The following is an 18923-nucleotide window of genomic DNA, read 5'->3' as shown; positions in this document are numbered from 1 at the left end:
GGCGCATTTATTGTCCGGTGTCACCGAAACTTAGGACAGTGAGTTGCGTTAGGTCCTTCGACACCCTTCTACAATTTGGCTCAGATCGGTCCAGATTTGGATATAGCTGCCATATAGACCGATATCTCGATTTAAGGTATTGGGCCCATAAAAGGCGCATTTATTATCCGGTGTCGCCAAAACTTGGGACAGTGAGTTGAGTTAGGTCCCTCGACATCTTTCTTCAATTTGGCACAGGTCGGTTCAGATTTGGATATAGCTGTCATATAGACCGATCTCTCGATTAAGGGTTTTAGGTCCCTAAACGGCGCATTTATTGTCCGATGTCGCCGAAATTTAGGACAGCGAGTTAAGTTAAGCACTTCGACATACTTCTGCAATATGGCACAGATCGGTTCAGATTTGGATATAGCTGCCATATTGACCGATCTCTCGATTTAAGGCTGTGGGTCCATAAAGGGCGCATTTATTGTCCGATGTCGTCGAAATTAGGGACAGTGAGTTAAGTTAAGACCCTCGACATACTTCTGCAGTATGGCACAGATCGGTCAAGATTTGGATATAGCTGCCATATAGACCGATATCTCGATTTAAGGTATTGGGCCCATAAAAGGCGCATTTATTATCCGGTGTCGCCAAAACTTGGGACAGTGAGTTGAGTCAGGTCCCTCGACATCTTTCTTCAATTTGGCACAGATCGGTTCAGATTTGGATATAGCTGTCATATAGACCGATCTCTCGATTAAGGGTTTTAGGTCCCTAAACGGCGCATTTATTGTCCGATGTCGCCGAAATTTAGGACAGTGAGTTAAGTTAAGCACCTCGACATACTTCTGCAATATGGCACAGATCGGTTCAGATTTGGATATAGCTGCCATATTGACCGATCTCTCGATTTAAGGCTGTGGGTCCATAAAGGGCGCATTTATTCTCCAATGTCGTCGAAATTAGGGACAGTGAGTTAAGTTAAGACCCTCGACATACTTCTTCAATATGGCACATATCGGTTCAGATTTGGATATAGCTGCCATATAAACCGATCTCTCGACTTAAGTTTTTAGGCCCATTAAAGGCGCATTTATTGTCCGATGTCGCTGAAACTTGGGACAGTAAGTTGTGTTAGACCCTTCGACATTTCTCTTCAAATTGGCTTAGATCGGTCCAGATTTGGATATAGCTGCCATATAGATCGATATCTCGATTAAAAGTCTTGGCCCCATAAAATGCGCATTTTTAATTCGATTTCACTAAAATTTGACACAGTAACTTATGTTAGGCTTTTCGACATCCGTACCGTATATGGTTCAGATCGGTTTATTTTTATATATAGCTACTTAAAAGACCAATATTTTGTTAAACACAAGTATTTGGTCCAAATCGAAACATATTTCGATATAGCTGCTATGGGGAAAGGTGGTTTACATATATACCCGTGGTGGTGGGTATCCAGTTCGGCCCGGCCGAACTCAACGCCTTTTTACATATTTTTCAAGATTTTGTCAAACATTGATTATCATAGAAAAATATGTAGAATTTTTTTCTTTATTTAACTGAACAGCTTTTTAAAGGCATGACAAAATTTACTTAAATTTATCATTATATTAACTCCTTTGATGCAAATCGCCCATATTTTCCTTTAGTCTGTTAAAATGTTTAATCCCATTTTCTTTATTTTCTCTTTCATTGCAGTGATGATTTGTTTTCGGATCAGCTATACATGGACATTGGACTATCGAATCGTTTGCTCAACATTATGACCAATAATACAATTTTCGCCTCAGTCATATCGTATAAAAATCTGAAAAGTTTTCTACCCAAGACCTACTACACACGTGGAAGGTAAGCTATGAGTAAGAGTATGTGCAAGCAGAACATTCTGTGAGGGAGGCCAATGTTTTTTTAGGGGGGCATGGGATTGCTGTTCATTGTATCATAATACAATTTTAATGAAATGACCTTCCATATCCGACCATTCTCCCTCGCAATCATATATTCAAGCGATGTGAGATGCCATTAAAATAAATCCGATTTGAATACAGGCACACCAATAAACGTACACATGGCATTGCTTCCCCCAACGCTTACTTTTAAATAGTCCGCCATTTACCCCATGCCATGTAAATATGCACTGCAGATCATATGAAAGGTTTGAGCACTTACGGCTTCATGGACGTCTATGTGTTTGTGAGTATATACATCCGATGTACGTGCATAACTTCCGGCTTTACAGATTTCTAATTAAAAGCATAAGTTTGATTCGCTATGCGAGGGTTGTTTAAAGAGTATTTGAGGAACTTAGGATTATCATTGAAGACTGATAACATAATTAGATGTTACTGGCCGAATAAGCTAAAAGGGTTACAATTTTGACAAAATTGTATGTAACAATAAACAGATGACAAAATAACAAAGTAAAAAGGCGTTATGTTCGGCCTGGCCGAACTTTGGACACCCACCAGCTCGGGTATATATGTAAACCACCTTTCGTCAAAATCAGATGAAAAATGCTTATGCCTCATAGCAGCTATATCGAAATATGTTCCGATTTGGACCAAATACTAGTTAGTACAAGTCATTGTTCCATTGTATATAACAAAATATTGGTCTTTTTAAAAGCTATATCTAAAACTATACCGATCTGAACCATATACGACATGGATGTCGTAAAACCTAACATAAGTCACTGTGTCAAATTTCAGTGAAATCGGATTATAAATGCGCCTTATAAAGGGCCAAGACTAAATCGAGATATCAGCCTATATGGCAGCTATATCCTAATCAAGACCGATTTGGATCAAGTTGCAGAAAACTGTTGAAGAACCTAACACAATTCATTGTCCCAAAATTTCGGCGAAATCGGACAATAAATGCGCCTTTTATGAGCCCAAAACCTTAAATCGAGAGATCGTTCTATATGTGAGCTATATTCCAATCTCAACCGATCTGGGCCAGATTGTAGAAGGATGTCGAAGGGCCTAACACAACTCACTGTCCCAAATTTTGGCAAAACCGAACAATAAATGAGCCTTTTATGGGCCTAAGTACCTAAATCGGCGGATATCGGATCAGTATCTCTAGTTTTAAAGACAGTATCGTCATTTCAACGAACTGACGGACTGACAGACGGATGGGCAGACGGACGGACAGACGGACTGACAGACGGACGGACAGACGGACTGACAGACGGATGGGCAGACGGACGGACAGATAGACGGACAGACAGACGGACGGACGGACAGACGGTGGTGGGTATAAAAAAACTTCTGAACGGGATAACAGTGAGCACCACACTGGCGGGAATTTTGAGCTCCGACTGGTGTGGTGTTCATCGTTATCACGTAAAGCTTAGCTGACAGCCACCGGGCGTATCTACTGGTTGCGGATAGTGGAAAAATTTCTTATATGCAGAGTACCTGTAAATGGTCGCGTGGGCAGTCAGCGATTGCTAGAGAAGAGTCTCAGTGCGGTGTCAGGTAGCACTGACTTTTACTAAAATAATGACGGGCGAGTTTTTGCCGCCTTCAAATAGCCAATGGCAAACATCAGCGTCTGCTTCCAAGTAAGGGGCTGCTGGAAGCGTTGGAGCGTTGTATCTTGGAGCAAGTGGCAAGTGATATATATGCGATCTACTATCACCTATGCAGTTGGAGCGCTGGGCGTACTGGCCCCCGAAAAACTATAAAGACACAAAACAATAGTAACAAGTAAAAGCGACCTAATTTTGGTCGGGCCGAATCTTATATACCCTCCACTATCTATCGCATTTGTCAAGTTCTTTGCCCGCTAACTCTTTATAGGCAAACTAAGGAAAACGGATAAAAATTACCATATTATTTGAGCTATATGTGGTTATGGACCGATTCGGACCATACATGATTTGGATGTTGGATAACATAGTGGAAGTCAACAAACAAGCTAATTTTGCCCATGAACATTCCACTAAGGAACAGAGGCAAACTTCTCACATATCGCAGACATATTTTTGACCAAAGGCGGTTCGTTGGCCTTTAACGGAATATGCTTTGAATCCATAAAATAGCTTTTATCATTTGATTTCCCTGAAATGTGAAGCATTAAGTTGTTTGAGGCCTCTCGATCTCCTTGTAGAATAAGATTCAGATGAGACCATATTTGGATGAAGATGTCATATAGACCGATCTCCGGATTAAGGGTCTTAGGCCTATAAAAGAAGCAGTTATTACTAATTTTTATGGAAATTTGGAACGGGGATTTGTTTTAGGCCCCTCGACATTCATGCCGAATATAGTAGAGATAGAATCTTATTAGCATATTGCAGTCATATTAGCCGTTCCACGAGTTGTGGTAATTTATTAGACCAATTCGCTGAAATCTGTTATAGTGAGTTGCATTGGACTCCTCGATATTTATGTTGAATATTGTCCCGGTCATTCCATCGATTTCCCGATAGACAATATTTTCATTTGAATCTATCTCTTGAATAAACTATTGGATTTATAAAGGGTGAATTTGGATAAATATCCGTGGTGGTGGTGCTTATACAAAGTTTGGCCAAGCCGAACTTGATTCGTTTTTACATGGTTTAATAAAACCTCTTTCTTTGGCCCTTTCAAATGTATCTACCTAACTCTGCTTTGGACACCCTGTTGGTCATCCTAAAAGTATGCAATATTTTATTTAATGTTGGATACTTTTTCTTTGTCATGCTTAAATGCCCCAGAAAAATTCTTTCTTTAAGTCATTGACACCCTTAACCTATGGCTGTTATAACTGTTGCCTTAGTCCCATTGATATCGATAGTCATTCGTTATGCCTTAAGAAATTCCTTCATTTTCCTTCTTTCGATATAATTAGACTTTGTTTCATTTGCTGACATCTTAGTATGTTAACTATGCCTAATAATGTTTTTATTCCTTTTTTTTTCTTCTCTCTACTTCTTATCTCTTACGGTATCTTCCTGCTTTGCTATGTCTGCTCATTAATAATTGACAGTGATCCCAAGGAATCTGATTACATTTTGGCTTCGCGCATCATACAAACATGGCTCTTTCAATCGAATCGTTCTAATGATAATTTACGCGAACCTCTGGACTTACCCTTCGAACATGGACATGTGGAGATAATATTCCAACATGAAAGGGCACCCAAGGACAGTGATTGGATAGCGGTGTGTGGGTAAGTAATGGGCAAAAAGATATTAACTGCCGAAAAAAAAAACTAAAAGCCTATATGGCATATGCACATTATGCAACGCAAAAGACTGAAGATAAAGTACGCGGAGAGGGGGTTAATAATTACAACTCCCTTTTTGCTATTCCCCTTGTTGTTGATAATGAATTCCTTCGTTTGTTTGTTGGCGTTTCTTTCATTCTATGTTTATTTTCCTTCTCCCTAGGCATGACTATAAAGCCTCCTTTGAAAGCAGTTGGCGTTCGGATTTATGCATTACCAAGAATCTAATGGAGAATATAACGCGTTGTATATGCCCCGTTTCGGGCACTTATGTTGTGATGCTAACCAAGCGTAATAATCATGTAAGTATCGCATATAACAATACCTGATAGCAAATAATAAAAATAAAACTATATATTCCCAAGATGAACAAGAACAGTGTTGCCAAATAGACAAAAAAAATGATCAAAATTAATATAAAAAAAATTAAATATAAAAAAAAATCTCAGGATAAAACAATCCTAATATGCCATATAGACAGCAATCCCAGAATGACCTTCACTAAGAAAAAGTCTTTGTGGTTCATACGGAATAGACCACCTTTAACGATGCTCTATAAGAAATAAACCACCTTTAATGGTTGTCTAATTGAAATATACCACCTTTAACGGTGGTCTATACGAACAAGACCAAGAAGTCGGATAATAGGTCCATATGGCATATTTATTTAAAAAAGGTTTGCTTTGAACTAATAAGGCGTAATAAGACATGACTAAAGGAATCTTAAACAACCCACCGTTCTTTATTTTAGCGAAATCGCATAATAAATGCGGCCTCCAATCGCCTAATAAACGGTAAGGGGTTGCGTATACGTTATGTTTGAAAATCTCGGCAATAATCATACGCCACACAGCACCATACATTAACAACACTGCTAAGGAACAGGTGCGTAAATTGCGGGTCCCATGACATGAATATAAGAGAGAAAGTGACACAAGACAAGCCGCGGGGGTGCATTTATCGCCACTCCTATGGGTCACCACCATAAATGACCTATTACGGATACTCGCTGAGTAGGTATTTAAACCCGTCTGAGGAAGCTGAGGAGGTATTTGAAACCGTCTGCTACGCCGAAGATTTTTATAATGGGGTAAGAATCCGAACCAGCTATGCAGAAGGGCCGAAAGTGTCTTGCATATGGCATATGACTGGGCTAGACCCATAGGTCTCAATGTTAAACCAGAGATGACTGAAATATGCCTGTTCACGAGGAAGACGAGGGTGGGCCAAATTAACGCATCACGGTTCCACAACGACACGATTTCGATATCTAACAAGATGAAATACTTAGGTGTGATCTTGGACAGGAACATGAATTGGAAGTGCCACATTTAGGAGCGTTCTTAGAGGTCGAGTGCAAGGCACTGCTGCCAGCGTTACCAAGTGTTACATTCAGGAGCGTGCTGAGAAGGTGTAGACAGACCATAGGCTCGAAATTGGGCCTGTATCCGAGGATTGTCTTCTGGCTCTACAGGAGCGTGATTTTACCAAAACTTACTTACGCCTCAGTAGTTTGGTGGACTGCTACGGAGAAGAAGTGCAACATAAGGACATTACATAAGGTTCAGAGAACATGTTGTCTTAGCATATGCGGAGCGATGAGGATCACGCCCACTAAGGCACTGGAGACTATTATAGATATCCCGACCCATTGACATACAGATTAAATGTGAGGCCGCCACTGCGGCTGTGAGACTTAAGGCAATGGGAGGATGGATGGAGGATGTTAGCAGCGCATACCAGCTTGGCACAATCGAGGCGACGATAGGAAACCTGGAAGGAAGAGAAGAGGTTTCCGATTGGAAACCTGAGATTTACACGATTGGATCAAAGCTAGAGGACAGAGTGAGCCTGGGGTCTACGTTTAGAACCCAGAGACTGAGAACTGTTTTAGACTGCCTGACCATAATACGGTCCTAAAGGCGGATATCCGGGCAATCACGGAATGCGTGAGGTGGTATGGTGCTAACGCGAGAACGTCGAATGTGAACATCTTTATAGACAGTAAAATGGCTATAAGGTCAATAACAACCAGGGCGGTAAGGTCACGAACAGTTTTGCAGTATAAAAAGGAGATTAACGCCTTTTCTGAGGATGGCAAAAAAAGCATCGTTCGGATGCCGGTCCATAACGGAGTATGGGGGAATGAAAGACGACGATTTGGCGGTGAAGGCCAAAGGACTGCCGTCAATAATCCTGGTTAACCCGAAGCCTTTCGGGTCGACAAAGTCTGAGTTAAGAGCGTGGGAGATGAATTCGCATATAAACCTGTGGAACAGCGAAAGAGTCGTTAGGATGGCGGTAGGATGACGGTAGGATGGCAGTAGAATAGCGGTAGGATGGCAATAGGATGGCGGCATGGCGGTAGGATGACGGTAGGATGGTGGTAGGATGGCGGTAGGATGGCGGTAAGATGGCGGTAGGATGGCAATAGGATGGCGGCATGGCGGTAAGATGGCGGTAGGATGGCAATAGGATGGCGGCATGGCGGTAGGATGACGGTAGGATGGTGGTAGGATGGCGGTAGGATGGCGGTAGGATGGCGGTAGGATGGCGGTAGGATGGCGGTAGGATGGCGGTAGGATGGCGGTAGGATGGCGGTAGGATGGCGGTAGGATGGCGGTAGGATGGCGGTAGGATGGCGGTAGGATGGCGGTAGGATGGCGGTAGGATGGCGGTAGGATGGCGGTAGGATGGCGGTAGGATGGCGGTAGGATGGCGGTAGGATGGCGGTAGGATGGCGGTAGGATGGCGGTAGGATGGCGGTAGGATGGCGGTAGGATGGCGGTAGGATGGCGGTAGGATGGCGGTAGGATGGCGGTAGGATGGCGGTAGGATGGCGGTAGGATGGCGGTAGAATGGCGGTAGGATGGCGGTAGGATGGTAGTAGGATGGCTGTAGGATGGTAGTAGAATGGCTGTAGGATGGCGGTAGGATGGCGGTAGGATGGCGGTAGGATGGCGGTGAGATTGCGGTACGATGGCGGTAGGATTGGGGTATGATTGCGGCAGGATGGTGGTAGGATGGCGGTAGAATGGCGGTAGGTTGGCGGTAGGATGGTGAAGAACCCTATGCGGGGGATCCAGATCGTGAGAAGACGAGGCTTTTACTGAAAGGAAGTAAGAAGGAGGTCAGTATATCCTTCGGTATCGTAACGGGACACATACGACTACAAGCTCACTTATATAAAATCAGTGCGGCAAGTGATAGCATGTGAAGGGCATGTGGGGAAGATGATGAGACATTAGAGCATTTCCTTTGTCATTGCCCAACTTTCGCGTCTGACAAAAACCGGCACTTAGGTGGGGACACAATAACAGACATGAACCAAATTAGGGGTGTGACATGGGAAACAATTAAGGAATTTGTAAGTTATTCCCAATATAGATTTTCTTTTTCGAGGTTATTTTTTTGTTTTTAGAGCTCACAACAAGCCAATTACTGGCCAGATTAATATCTGCACCCTCTTTTCAACCTAACCTGGTTGAAACATTAAACAACTTTTGTATTGTGGAATGATATCAAGCAAAAAATCTTCTATGGAAACTTCCCAAGACATTCAAAATTTCGTTAATATTCATACCATACACCACCACTGTGGTACAAGGTATTATAAGTTTGTGCATTCGAAGAAAAAGAAGGCGAAGATATCACCGATAAATATACCGATCGACTCAGAATCACTTTCTGATTCGATTTAGCCATGTCCGTCCGTCTGTGAGTCCATGTATTCTTGTAATCAAGGTACAGGCCCTATTTGTTGTCCAATCGTCACGAAATTTTGCATATATCAATTTTTTGACCCAATAACAAACGATATTGATTTTGGTAAAAATATGTTCAGATTTTGATATAGCTCCCATGTATATGCATCAAACGATTTGCACTTAAATGGCCAAAGTGACTACAATTTTCAACCGATCTGCACAAAATTTGGCACGAGTTGTTTTGTTACTGATTTACTGACATATCTGCAAGATTCCATCAAAATTGGTTCAGATTTGGATATAGCTCCCATATATAGGCATCACCCGATTTGCACTTGAATTACCGTACTAACTAAAATTTTCAACTGATCTGTACAACAGTTGACACGGATTGTTTTGTTATCAATTTTAACATATCTGCTAGATTTCATCAAAATCGGTTCAGATTTAGATATAGCTCCCATATATATGTATCGTCCGATTTGCACTTAAATGGCCGTAGTAACTAATATTTTGAAGTGATCTGCAAGTGATCTGCACAGAATTTGGCAAGGATTGTTGTGTTTGTTTGGCAAGGATTGTTGTGTTGCCGATTTTAACATATTCGCAAGATTTTATCAAAATCGGTTCAGATTTAGATATAGCTCCCATATATATGCACCGCCCGATTTGTACTTAAATGGCCGTATTAACTACAATTTTCTACTGATCTGCACAAAATTTGGCACGAATTGTTTCGTTGCTGATCCTAAAATATGTGCAAGATTTCATCAAAATCGGTTCCGATTTAGATATGGCTCCCATATATATGTATCGCCCGATTTGCTCTTAAATGGCCGTAGTGACTACAATTTAAAACTGATATGCCCGAAATTTGACAAGGATTGTTATGTTTCTGATCTTAACATTTCTGCTGGGTGTCATCAAAATCGGTTCAGATTTGGATATAGCTCCCATATATATGTATCTCCGGATTTGCACTTATATGGCCGTAGTAACAAAAATTTTCAAACGATCTGTTCGAAAAAGTCGGTTTATATATTTAATAATTGTGTGGTAGGTGTAGGGTATTCTATAGTCGGTGCCGCCCGACTTTTTGCTTTCCTTACTGGTTTTTTAGCTAAAAGTGTTTCCTCCTGAAAAATTTCCTTTGGACATTAAAATTTCTCGTTACTTTATAAAAAAAACTCAGTTTCCCTATAACATAGTTTTCTCTAAACATTTATTTGCAACAATCACACCAAAGGAATAGCTCTTCTCCCTCTAAGCGTTACAAACAAATGCACAAAGTTGAAAATACTCTGTTCCACACTGGTGTTGTAGGGTATAAAAATAATGCACATTTTTAATGCTTGCAGTACTTACCAAATTTACGTAATTTTTCAGCATGGCAACCCTGTTCAGTTCAACAAATACAATCTCAAAACTAACAACAATTTAGCTTTGAAATCACTCTCAGTGTGCAAATATTTTGTATTTTTGGTGTTTATTGTCTTTTAGTTTCATTGGTCATCAGACAAAAGGCATGGCAAGTGATAGTTAGTACTTAGTGCTTGCTCTTGCAGTAGTTTTGTGCTGCCTACATTTTTTAGTTGGTAGGAGATTTTAGATTGCTGAGTTGTTGACTGACCACTTGTAGGGCTCCCTTGACCCAACTACTTGTTCCAGTTTCCAAGCTCCCTATTTCTAACCCAACCTCCCTACTCCCAACCTCTCTACTCCTAGCCTTCTTTTCTCCATCCTCTTCTGTTTACCCTAAAAACAGTATATAAACACACGAATCTCTCTAATGGTCGATTTGTGTACATTTTCAAGTTGTTAACTGAGATATTTGTGCTCCCTTTTCAGAGACCTGAGAGGTTGTTTTTCTTTTTTTGTTATTTTGAGTAGAGATGGCTTGTTGGGAATGGATGGCTGGCTGCTGACTGGTTGTTGTTTGGCTGGACGTTTGTTCCTGTTGCTGTTGTTATTATTGCCCGTTTTATTCGTTATTTTTATGATTATGATAAGTGCCATTAAAATTCTACCTACCCTTCTTACCATGCGAAAAATCCCAACACAAAACTAAATATGCCGAAACAAAAGACTGGCAAAGGTATTGTTAACAGCTCTTTTTGTGTTTCACTTAAGTAAAATAAACTTCTGACAGTGTTAAATATGTTTTTTATACAAGGAAATAAAATAGTTTGGCCAAATGGCAAATGTTATTAGTGAATGGGATTCTTAAATGCTAAGGTATTTAAATATTATAAAACATGAGATTAATTAACAATTTAAAAAAGTAGGGAACAAAAAATATGAATATATAAAAAAACAAGTAAGAACGTGCTAAGTTCGGGCGGGCCAAATCTTATATACCCTCCACCAGGGTCGCATCTGTCGAGTTCTTTGCGCAGTATCTGTTTTCAGGCAAACAAAGTATAATGCATAAGGACGGAGGAGCAGCTATATCAAGAAGCGAATCGGGAGATCGGTTTATATGGGAGCTGTATCAAGGTATAAATCGAATCTGACCATATTGCACACGTATGTTTAAGGCCATGGGAGAAGCCGTTGTACAAAATTTGTGCCAAATCGGATGAGAATGGCGCTCTCCAGAGGCTCAAGAAGTCAAGACCCAAGATCGGTTTATATGGCAGCTATATCAGCTTATATAGCCGATTAGGACCATACTTCGCATAGTTGTACGAAGTAATATCAGAACACTTGCAAAATTTCAGTCAAATCGGACGAGAATTGCGCCCTCGAGAGGCTCAAGAAGTCAAGACTCAAGATCGGTTTATATGACAGCTATATCAGGTTATGAACCGATTAGGACCACACTTCGCATAGTTGTACGAAGTAATATCAGAACACTTTGTGCAAAATTTCAGTCAAATCGGACGAGAATTGCGCCCTCTAGAGGCTCAATAAATCAAGACCCAAGATCGGTTTATATGACAGCTATATCAGGTTATAGACCGATTTAAACCATAGTTAGCACATTTTGTTATAAACGCTATCAAAACACTTTGTGCAAAATTCTAGTCAAATCGGACTAGAATTGCGCCCTCTAGAGGCTCAAGAAGTCAAGACCCAAGATCGGTTTATATGGCAGCTATATCAGGTTATAGACCGATTTGAACCATACTTAGCACAGCTGTTGGAAGTGATATCGAAACATTATGTGCGAAATTTCAGTCAAATCGGACTAGAATTGCGCCCTCTAGAGGCTCAAGAAGTCAAGACCCAAGATCGGTTTATATGGCAGCTATATCAGGTTATAGACCGATTTAAACCATAGTTAGCACAGTTGTTATAAATGCTATCAAAACATTATGTGCGAAATTTCAGTCAAATCGGACGAGAATTGCGCCCTCTAGAGGCTCAAGAAGTCAAGACCCAAGATCGGTTTATATGGCAGCTATATCAGGTTATGAACCGATTAGAACCATACTTCGCATAGTTGTTGGAAGTAAAATCAAAACACTTTGTACAAAATTTGTGCCAAATCGGACGAGAATTGCGCACTCTAGAGGCTCAAGAAGTCAAGACCCAAGATCGGTTTATATGGCAGCTATATCAGGTTATAGACCGATTTGAACCATACTTCGCACAGTTATTGGAAGTGATTTTAAAACACTAGGTGCGAAATTTCAGTCAAATCGGACTAGAATTGCGCCCTCTAGAGGCTCAAGAAGTCAAGACCCCAGATCGGTTTATATGGTAGCTATATCAGATTATAGACCGATTTAAACCATACTTAGCATAGATGTTGGAAGTGATATTAAAACATTATGTGCGAAATTTCAGTCAAATCGGACGAGAATTGCGCCCTCTAGAGGCTCAAGAAGTCAAGACCCAAGATCGGTATATATGGCAGCTATATCAGGTTATGAACCGATTAGAACCATACATCGCATAGTTGTTGGAAGTAAAATCAAAACACTTTGTACAAAATTTGTGCCAAATCGGACGAGAATTGCGCACTCTAGAGGCTCAAGAAGTCAAGACCCAAGATCGGATTGTTTAGCAGCTATATCAAAACATGGACCGATTTGGCCCATTTACAATCCCAACCGACCTACACTAATAAAAAGTATTTGTGCAAAAGCGGCTAGCTTTACTTCTTCAAAAGTTAGCGTGCTTTCGACAGACAGACGGACGGACAAACGGACGGACATGGCTAGTATTATAACTTAGTGAATTAGTTTGTAACACCCAAAAGGAAGAGAGATAGACCCATTGATAAGTATACCGATCGACTCAGAATCACTTTCTGATTCGATTTAGCTATGTCCATCTGTCTGTCTGTCTTACCCCTAAGAAGTATTATAACATCTTCTGCGTAGCAGACGGGTTCAAAGCCCTCCTAAGTCAGCATTCGTAATAGGTCATTTATGGTCACCCATAGTAGTGGCGATAAAATGCCACCCTGTGACATGCCTTGCGCCAATTTCTCTTTTATATTTATGTCATGGGACCCGCAATTTATCCACCTGTTCCTTAGCATATGATTTCTCCAGTCTCTAAGGACCGGGTCCACCCCGTACTGGTCTAAGGATTGGATCAATGTGTCGATCCGCACATGATTAAATGCCCCCTCGATTTCAATCCAAACCGCCATGTGTACGTCTTAGCATCGAAGGATTCTTCTATTTTATGCACAACCTCGTGCAGGGTAGTCTCCAGTTCGTAAGTAAACAGTTCGCTGGATCTGGTATCCATAATTCGTTCCATGGTTTTGAGTAGAAAGGACGTAAGGCTTATAGGCCTGTAGGCCTTTGGTGTCGCATAACTTGCCTTGCCGGGTTTGGGTCTAAACACCACCCTAGCCTCCTGCCAGGCTTTCGGAGTATATGAAAGTCCCGCTGCACGCTGTGAAAATAGTGGCCAGATAAGGCGCCAGATAGTCGGCCTCCTTTAGTAGAAACGTCGGAAATATTTCATCAGGTCCGGGTGACTTTAAAGGTTTGAAGCTTCTCAAGGCTTCCTTGAACATAAATTCCGTTATAATATGACTTCTAACAACCTCATTATTCAAAGATTCCGGTGTACGGTGAGTTCCGTCATATCCTGTGGAAATTGCGTTTTCATCAAAAGCCTCAACATGTCCTCCGCTGTTTCTGCTCTCACTTTCATGTCGTCTGCTAAAGTTTCAGCTTGGACATGGGTTTTTGAGAAAAACTTTTTCATCTTGGCGGCGTCATTAACGCTATCGACCTGGTCGCGGAATAGCTTCCAGGAGGCTCATTTTGCAGCTCTGGTAATCCTATTGTATTCCTTGAGCCGAATTTTGAAGTCCACAGTTGATTGTCTCTAAAAATACAGGGTGTGCTATATTATTGTGAAGCCTTTCCCATTTCAACCTCTCAACTTCGTCCACCAATGCATAAACTGCTTCATCATGTTACATATATGCAAAAAAAACTCGAATTATACACTTTATACGAAATTCCTATAGAAAATTTTCTCAATACGCAAACCCGCAAAACTTGTTTTGCTTATTGCAAAATAGTTTAAAAAGCACTGGTTTACTTTATTGCATAATGGTTAGCTGTGATAGGAATCAACACCGCTAACTTTATTCAATTTCTGACATGGGTTTTTCAGCCAGTACATAGCTCAGGGGGAAATTATTTGAACTTCCCTTGACCAGGGAAGCTAACCATGTGGTTTAGTTAAACAATGTTGCTTGGAGTTTTCACATTCTGTTGGAATATGTTTTGTGTACTTTTTTTTTTTGTTTTTTTGGTGAAGGAATTTGATGTTGTGTTTGTTTTTCCTTTGGCCATTTTCGCCATCCTTTGAGTGGCCAGTGTTTATTTGTTCCATATAAGCGAGAGTTTTCCCCTGGCCCTTTTTTTATTAATTTTTCACTTCAAGTTTTTCAACCTTCGAAATAACCTCTCAGCTAGAAAGTGAGTTTTAGTTAGTTTGTTATGCTGTCCGTTTGGTATTTGTATTTTATTTCGCAAGCACATTGCGAGTACTGCTCCTCTACCCTCCCACTTTCAATTGCGGTACCAATAATGCTTTTTATTATTATTTTCTCTCTTATGGCGAAAGCAAAAGTTCTAAATAAACATTAAAATGAAATTTCAAAACGCTGCAACAGCTGAAACTGGCAGTTGTCTACTAAGGCGAACAGCAGTAGACGCATGCAAGATGCATAAATGTATGCTGAAGTTAACAGGGAAATGAAATTAGTTGCAGAATTTGTATAGAAGGCAAGGAAGATGCAACACTAAAGTCAATAAAAAGGCAATGTACTTTTATGAGCTAATTATACCCTACCCCACTACTGTGGTACAGGGTATTATAACTTTGTTTGAAACACCCAAAAGTAAGAGAGATAGACCCATTGATAAGTATACCGATCGACTCAGAATCACTTTCTGATTCGATTTAGCTATGTCCGTCTGTCTGTCCGTCCGTCTGTCTGTCCGTCTGTCCATGTACTGTAAATTTGTGTACAAACTACAGGTCGCAATTTTCATTCGATCGTCTTCAAATTTGGTACAGGCATGTTTTTCGGCCTAGAGACGAAGCCTATTGAAATCGGAAACAAGTAAAAAGGCGTTAAGTTCGGCCGGGCCGAACTTTGGATACCCACCACCTTGGGTATATATGTAAACCATCTTTCATCAAAATTCGGTTATCTGAACCATAAACGACACGGATGTCGAGAGCCTAATATAAGTCACTATATCAAATTTAAGTGAAATCGGATTACAAATGCGCCTTTTATGGGCCCAAAACCTTAAATCGACAGATCGGTCTAAATAGCAGTTATATTCAAATCTAGACCGATCTGAGTCAAATTGAAGAAGGACGTCGAAGGGCCTAAGACAACTCACTGTCCCAAATTTCAGCAAAATCGGACAATAAATGTGGCTTTTATGGACCTAAGACCCTAAATCGGAGGATCGATTTATATGACAGCTAAATACAAATCTGGACCGAACTGTGCGATAATGCAGAAGTATGACAAGGGGCTTAACTTAACTCAATGTCACAAATTTCGGCGACATCGGGCAATAAATGCGCCTTTTATGGCCACAAAACCTAAAACCGAGAGATCGGTCTATATGGCAGCTATATCCAAATCTGGACCGATCTAAGCCAAATTGGCGAAGGATGTTGAAGGGTCTAACACAACTTCCTGTTCGAAATTTTAGCAAAATCGGATAATAAATGTGGCTTTTATGGGCCTAAGACCCTAAATCGGGGGATCGGTTTATATGGCAGCTATATCCAAATCTGAACCGATCTGGGTCAAATTGACGTAGGATGTCGAAGGGTCTAACACAACTCACTGTCCCCAATTTCAGCAAAATCGGATAATAAATGTGGCTTTTATGGGTCCAAAACCTTAAGCCGAGAGGTCGGTCTATATGGCAGCTATATCCAAATCTGGGCCGATCTTGGCCAAAATGAAGAAAGATATCGAAGGGCCTAATACAACTCACTGTCTCAAATTTTAGCAAAATCGGATAATAAATGTGGCTTTTATGGGCCTAAACCCTAAATCGGGGGATCGGTTTATATGGCAGCTATATCCAAATCTGAACCGATCTGAGCCAAATTAAGCAACGATGTCGGAGGGCCTAACACAACTCACTGTCCCAAATTTCAGCAAAATCGGATAATAAATGTGGCTTATATGGGCCTAAGACCCTAAATCGGAGGATCGGTCTATAGGGCAGCTATATGAAAATCTGGATCCGATCAGGGCCAAATTGAAAGAAGATCTCTAAGGGCCTTAGACAACTTCCTGTTCCCAATTTCAGCAAAATCGGATAATAAATGTGGCTTTTATGGGCCTAAGACCCTAAATCGGGGGATCGGTTTATATGGCAGCTATATCCAAATCTGAACCGATCTGAGCCAAATTAAGCAACGATGTCGGAGGGCCTAACACAACTCACTGTCCCAAATTTCAGCAAAATCGGATAATAAATGTGGCTTATATGGGCCTAAGACCCTAAATCGGAGGATCGGTCTATAGGGCAGCTATATGAAAATCTGGATCCGATCAGGGCCAAATTGAAAGAAGATCTCTAAGGGCCTTATACAACTTCCTGTTCCCAATTTCAGCAAAATCGGATATTAAATGTGGCTTTTATTGTCCTCAGACCCTAAATCGGAGGATCGGTCTATATGGCAGATATATTCAAATCTGGACCGATCTAAGCCAAATTGGCGAAGGATGTTGAAGGGTCTAACACAACTTACTGTTCCAAATTACAGCAAAATCGGATAATAAATGTGGCATTTATGGGCCTAAGACCCTAAATCGGAGGATCGGTCTATATGGCAGTATATCCAAATCCAGATCGATCTGAGCCATATTAACGGAGCATGTCGAAAAGCCCAAGACAACGTTCTGTCCTAAATTTCAGCAAAATCGGATAATAAATGTGGCTTTTTTTGGCCTATTTTATATGGGGTCTATATCAAGATATAGTCCGATATAGCCCATCTTCGAACTTAACCTGCTTATGGACAAAAAAAGAATCTGTGCAAGGTTTCAGCTCAATATCTCTATTTTTGAAGACGTTAGCGTGATTTCAACAGACAGACGGACGGACATGTTTAGATCGTCTTAGATTTTTACGCTGATTAAGAATATATAAACTTTATAGGGTCGGAAATGGATATTTCGATCCGTCGGTGGTGGGTATAAAAACGAATTCTTAACAATCATACGCACCATGTTTCCAAATTAACGTCAATCATTCGCACTATGTGCCATAATTAAAATGTATTATTCGCAGCCGTAGGCAACAAGTTTAAAGTCACAACTTGCTTTAAAAAACTATACAAAAATTGATTTTATACCCACCACCATAGGATGGGGGTATACTCATCTAGTCATTCCCCATAAAGTACATATATTCTTGATCGTCTCGACATTCTGAGTCGTTCTAACCAAGTCCGTCCGTCTGTCGCAATCACAATAGCGGTTGATCGCGTATAGCTAGTCACTTGAAATTTTGCACGGAATCCTAGTATCGATGTAGGTCGTTGGAGGTTGCAAATGGGCCATATCGGGTCATGATTTGCATATAGCTCCCATATAAACCGATCACCAGATGTCACTTCTTGAGCCCCTGGAAGCCGCAATATTTCGCCGATTTGGCTGAAATTTTGCATGTAGTGCAAACTGTGACCCTGTGACCTCCAACAATTGTGCCGAGTATGGTTCGAATCGTTCTATAACCTGATATAGCTCCCATATAAACCGGTCCCCGATTTGACTTCTTGAACCTCTGAAAGCCTCAATTTTTATCCGATGTGGTTGAAATTTTGCACATGGTGTTCTTTTATGACTTCCACCAATTGTGCTAAGTACTGGTCCAATCGCTCTATAACCTGATGTAGGTTATGTTCGATTTAAGTGGCAGTCTGCCATTAGACTCAGACGTTTTCGTCCATTGTGATACCACAGGAACAGAAGAAAGAAGATACCTTCTAGTTCCTACCGTTGAACCATCCAGAACGCTTTAAAAGCCCAATAACTTGCGAATGTTCACATCCGCTAAATCAGACAGGTTCTCAAAGAAATGAGAACCTAAAGTAGAACAGCTTCTGACTGCTAGTGCGGGACACACACACAGAAGGTTTTCTATAGTCTCTTCTTCATCGATGTCGTCACAGCTTCTGCAAAAGTCGTTGCTGGCAAGCTTCAGCCTGTCAGCATGTTTTCCGATTAGACTGTGACTTGTCAGGACGGTCACAATGACTAAAACGTCTGACAGACCTCTTCAAGTCTAGATTAGGCCACACAATTTTGCAATGCTCACAGCCCCCTATTTCTAACCATCTATCATTCGTTGTCCTTCGGGCCTGGTTCTGAAAACTTAGCTTACATGTCGCTATAGGCATACCCACAGATTCCAGTGTCCCTGGAATGTGTAGGGTAGTTCCTAATTCCGCAGGCTCGTCAGCTTTACAATTCCCTGGGATATTTCTGTGGCCCGGCACCCAGAACAGGTGAATTTTTAACTGTTCAGCCATCTC

The 18923-nt window shown here is 41.0% G+C and overlaps 1 protein-coding gene across 1 annotated transcript in view; it reads left to right on the top strand.

Moving 5' to 3' along the window:
* Window positions 1-18923, top strand: part of LOC106092019 (uncharacterized) — a 471923-nt gene that overhangs the window by 397501 nt on the left and 55499 nt on the right. Inside the window, exons 13-15 of the mRNA XM_059365737.1 lie at window positions 1690-1839; window positions 4972-5154; window positions 5375-5513. Of these exons, the coding sequence (XP_059221720.1) occupies window positions 1690-1839; window positions 4972-5154; window positions 5375-5513 (472 nt within the window). The remainder of the gene's footprint in view (window positions 1-1689; window positions 1840-4971; window positions 5155-5374; window positions 5514-18923) is intronic.

This window comes from Stomoxys calcitrans, chromosome 3 (genome assembly GCF_963082655.1).
Source record: "Stomoxys calcitrans chromosome 3, idStoCalc2.1, whole genome shotgun sequence".
NCBI lineage: Eukaryota > Metazoa > Arthropoda > Insecta > Diptera > Muscidae > Stomoxys > Stomoxys calcitrans.
Note: the sequence above shows the minus strand (reverse complement) of the source record. Positions and strands in the feature narration are given on the sequence as shown.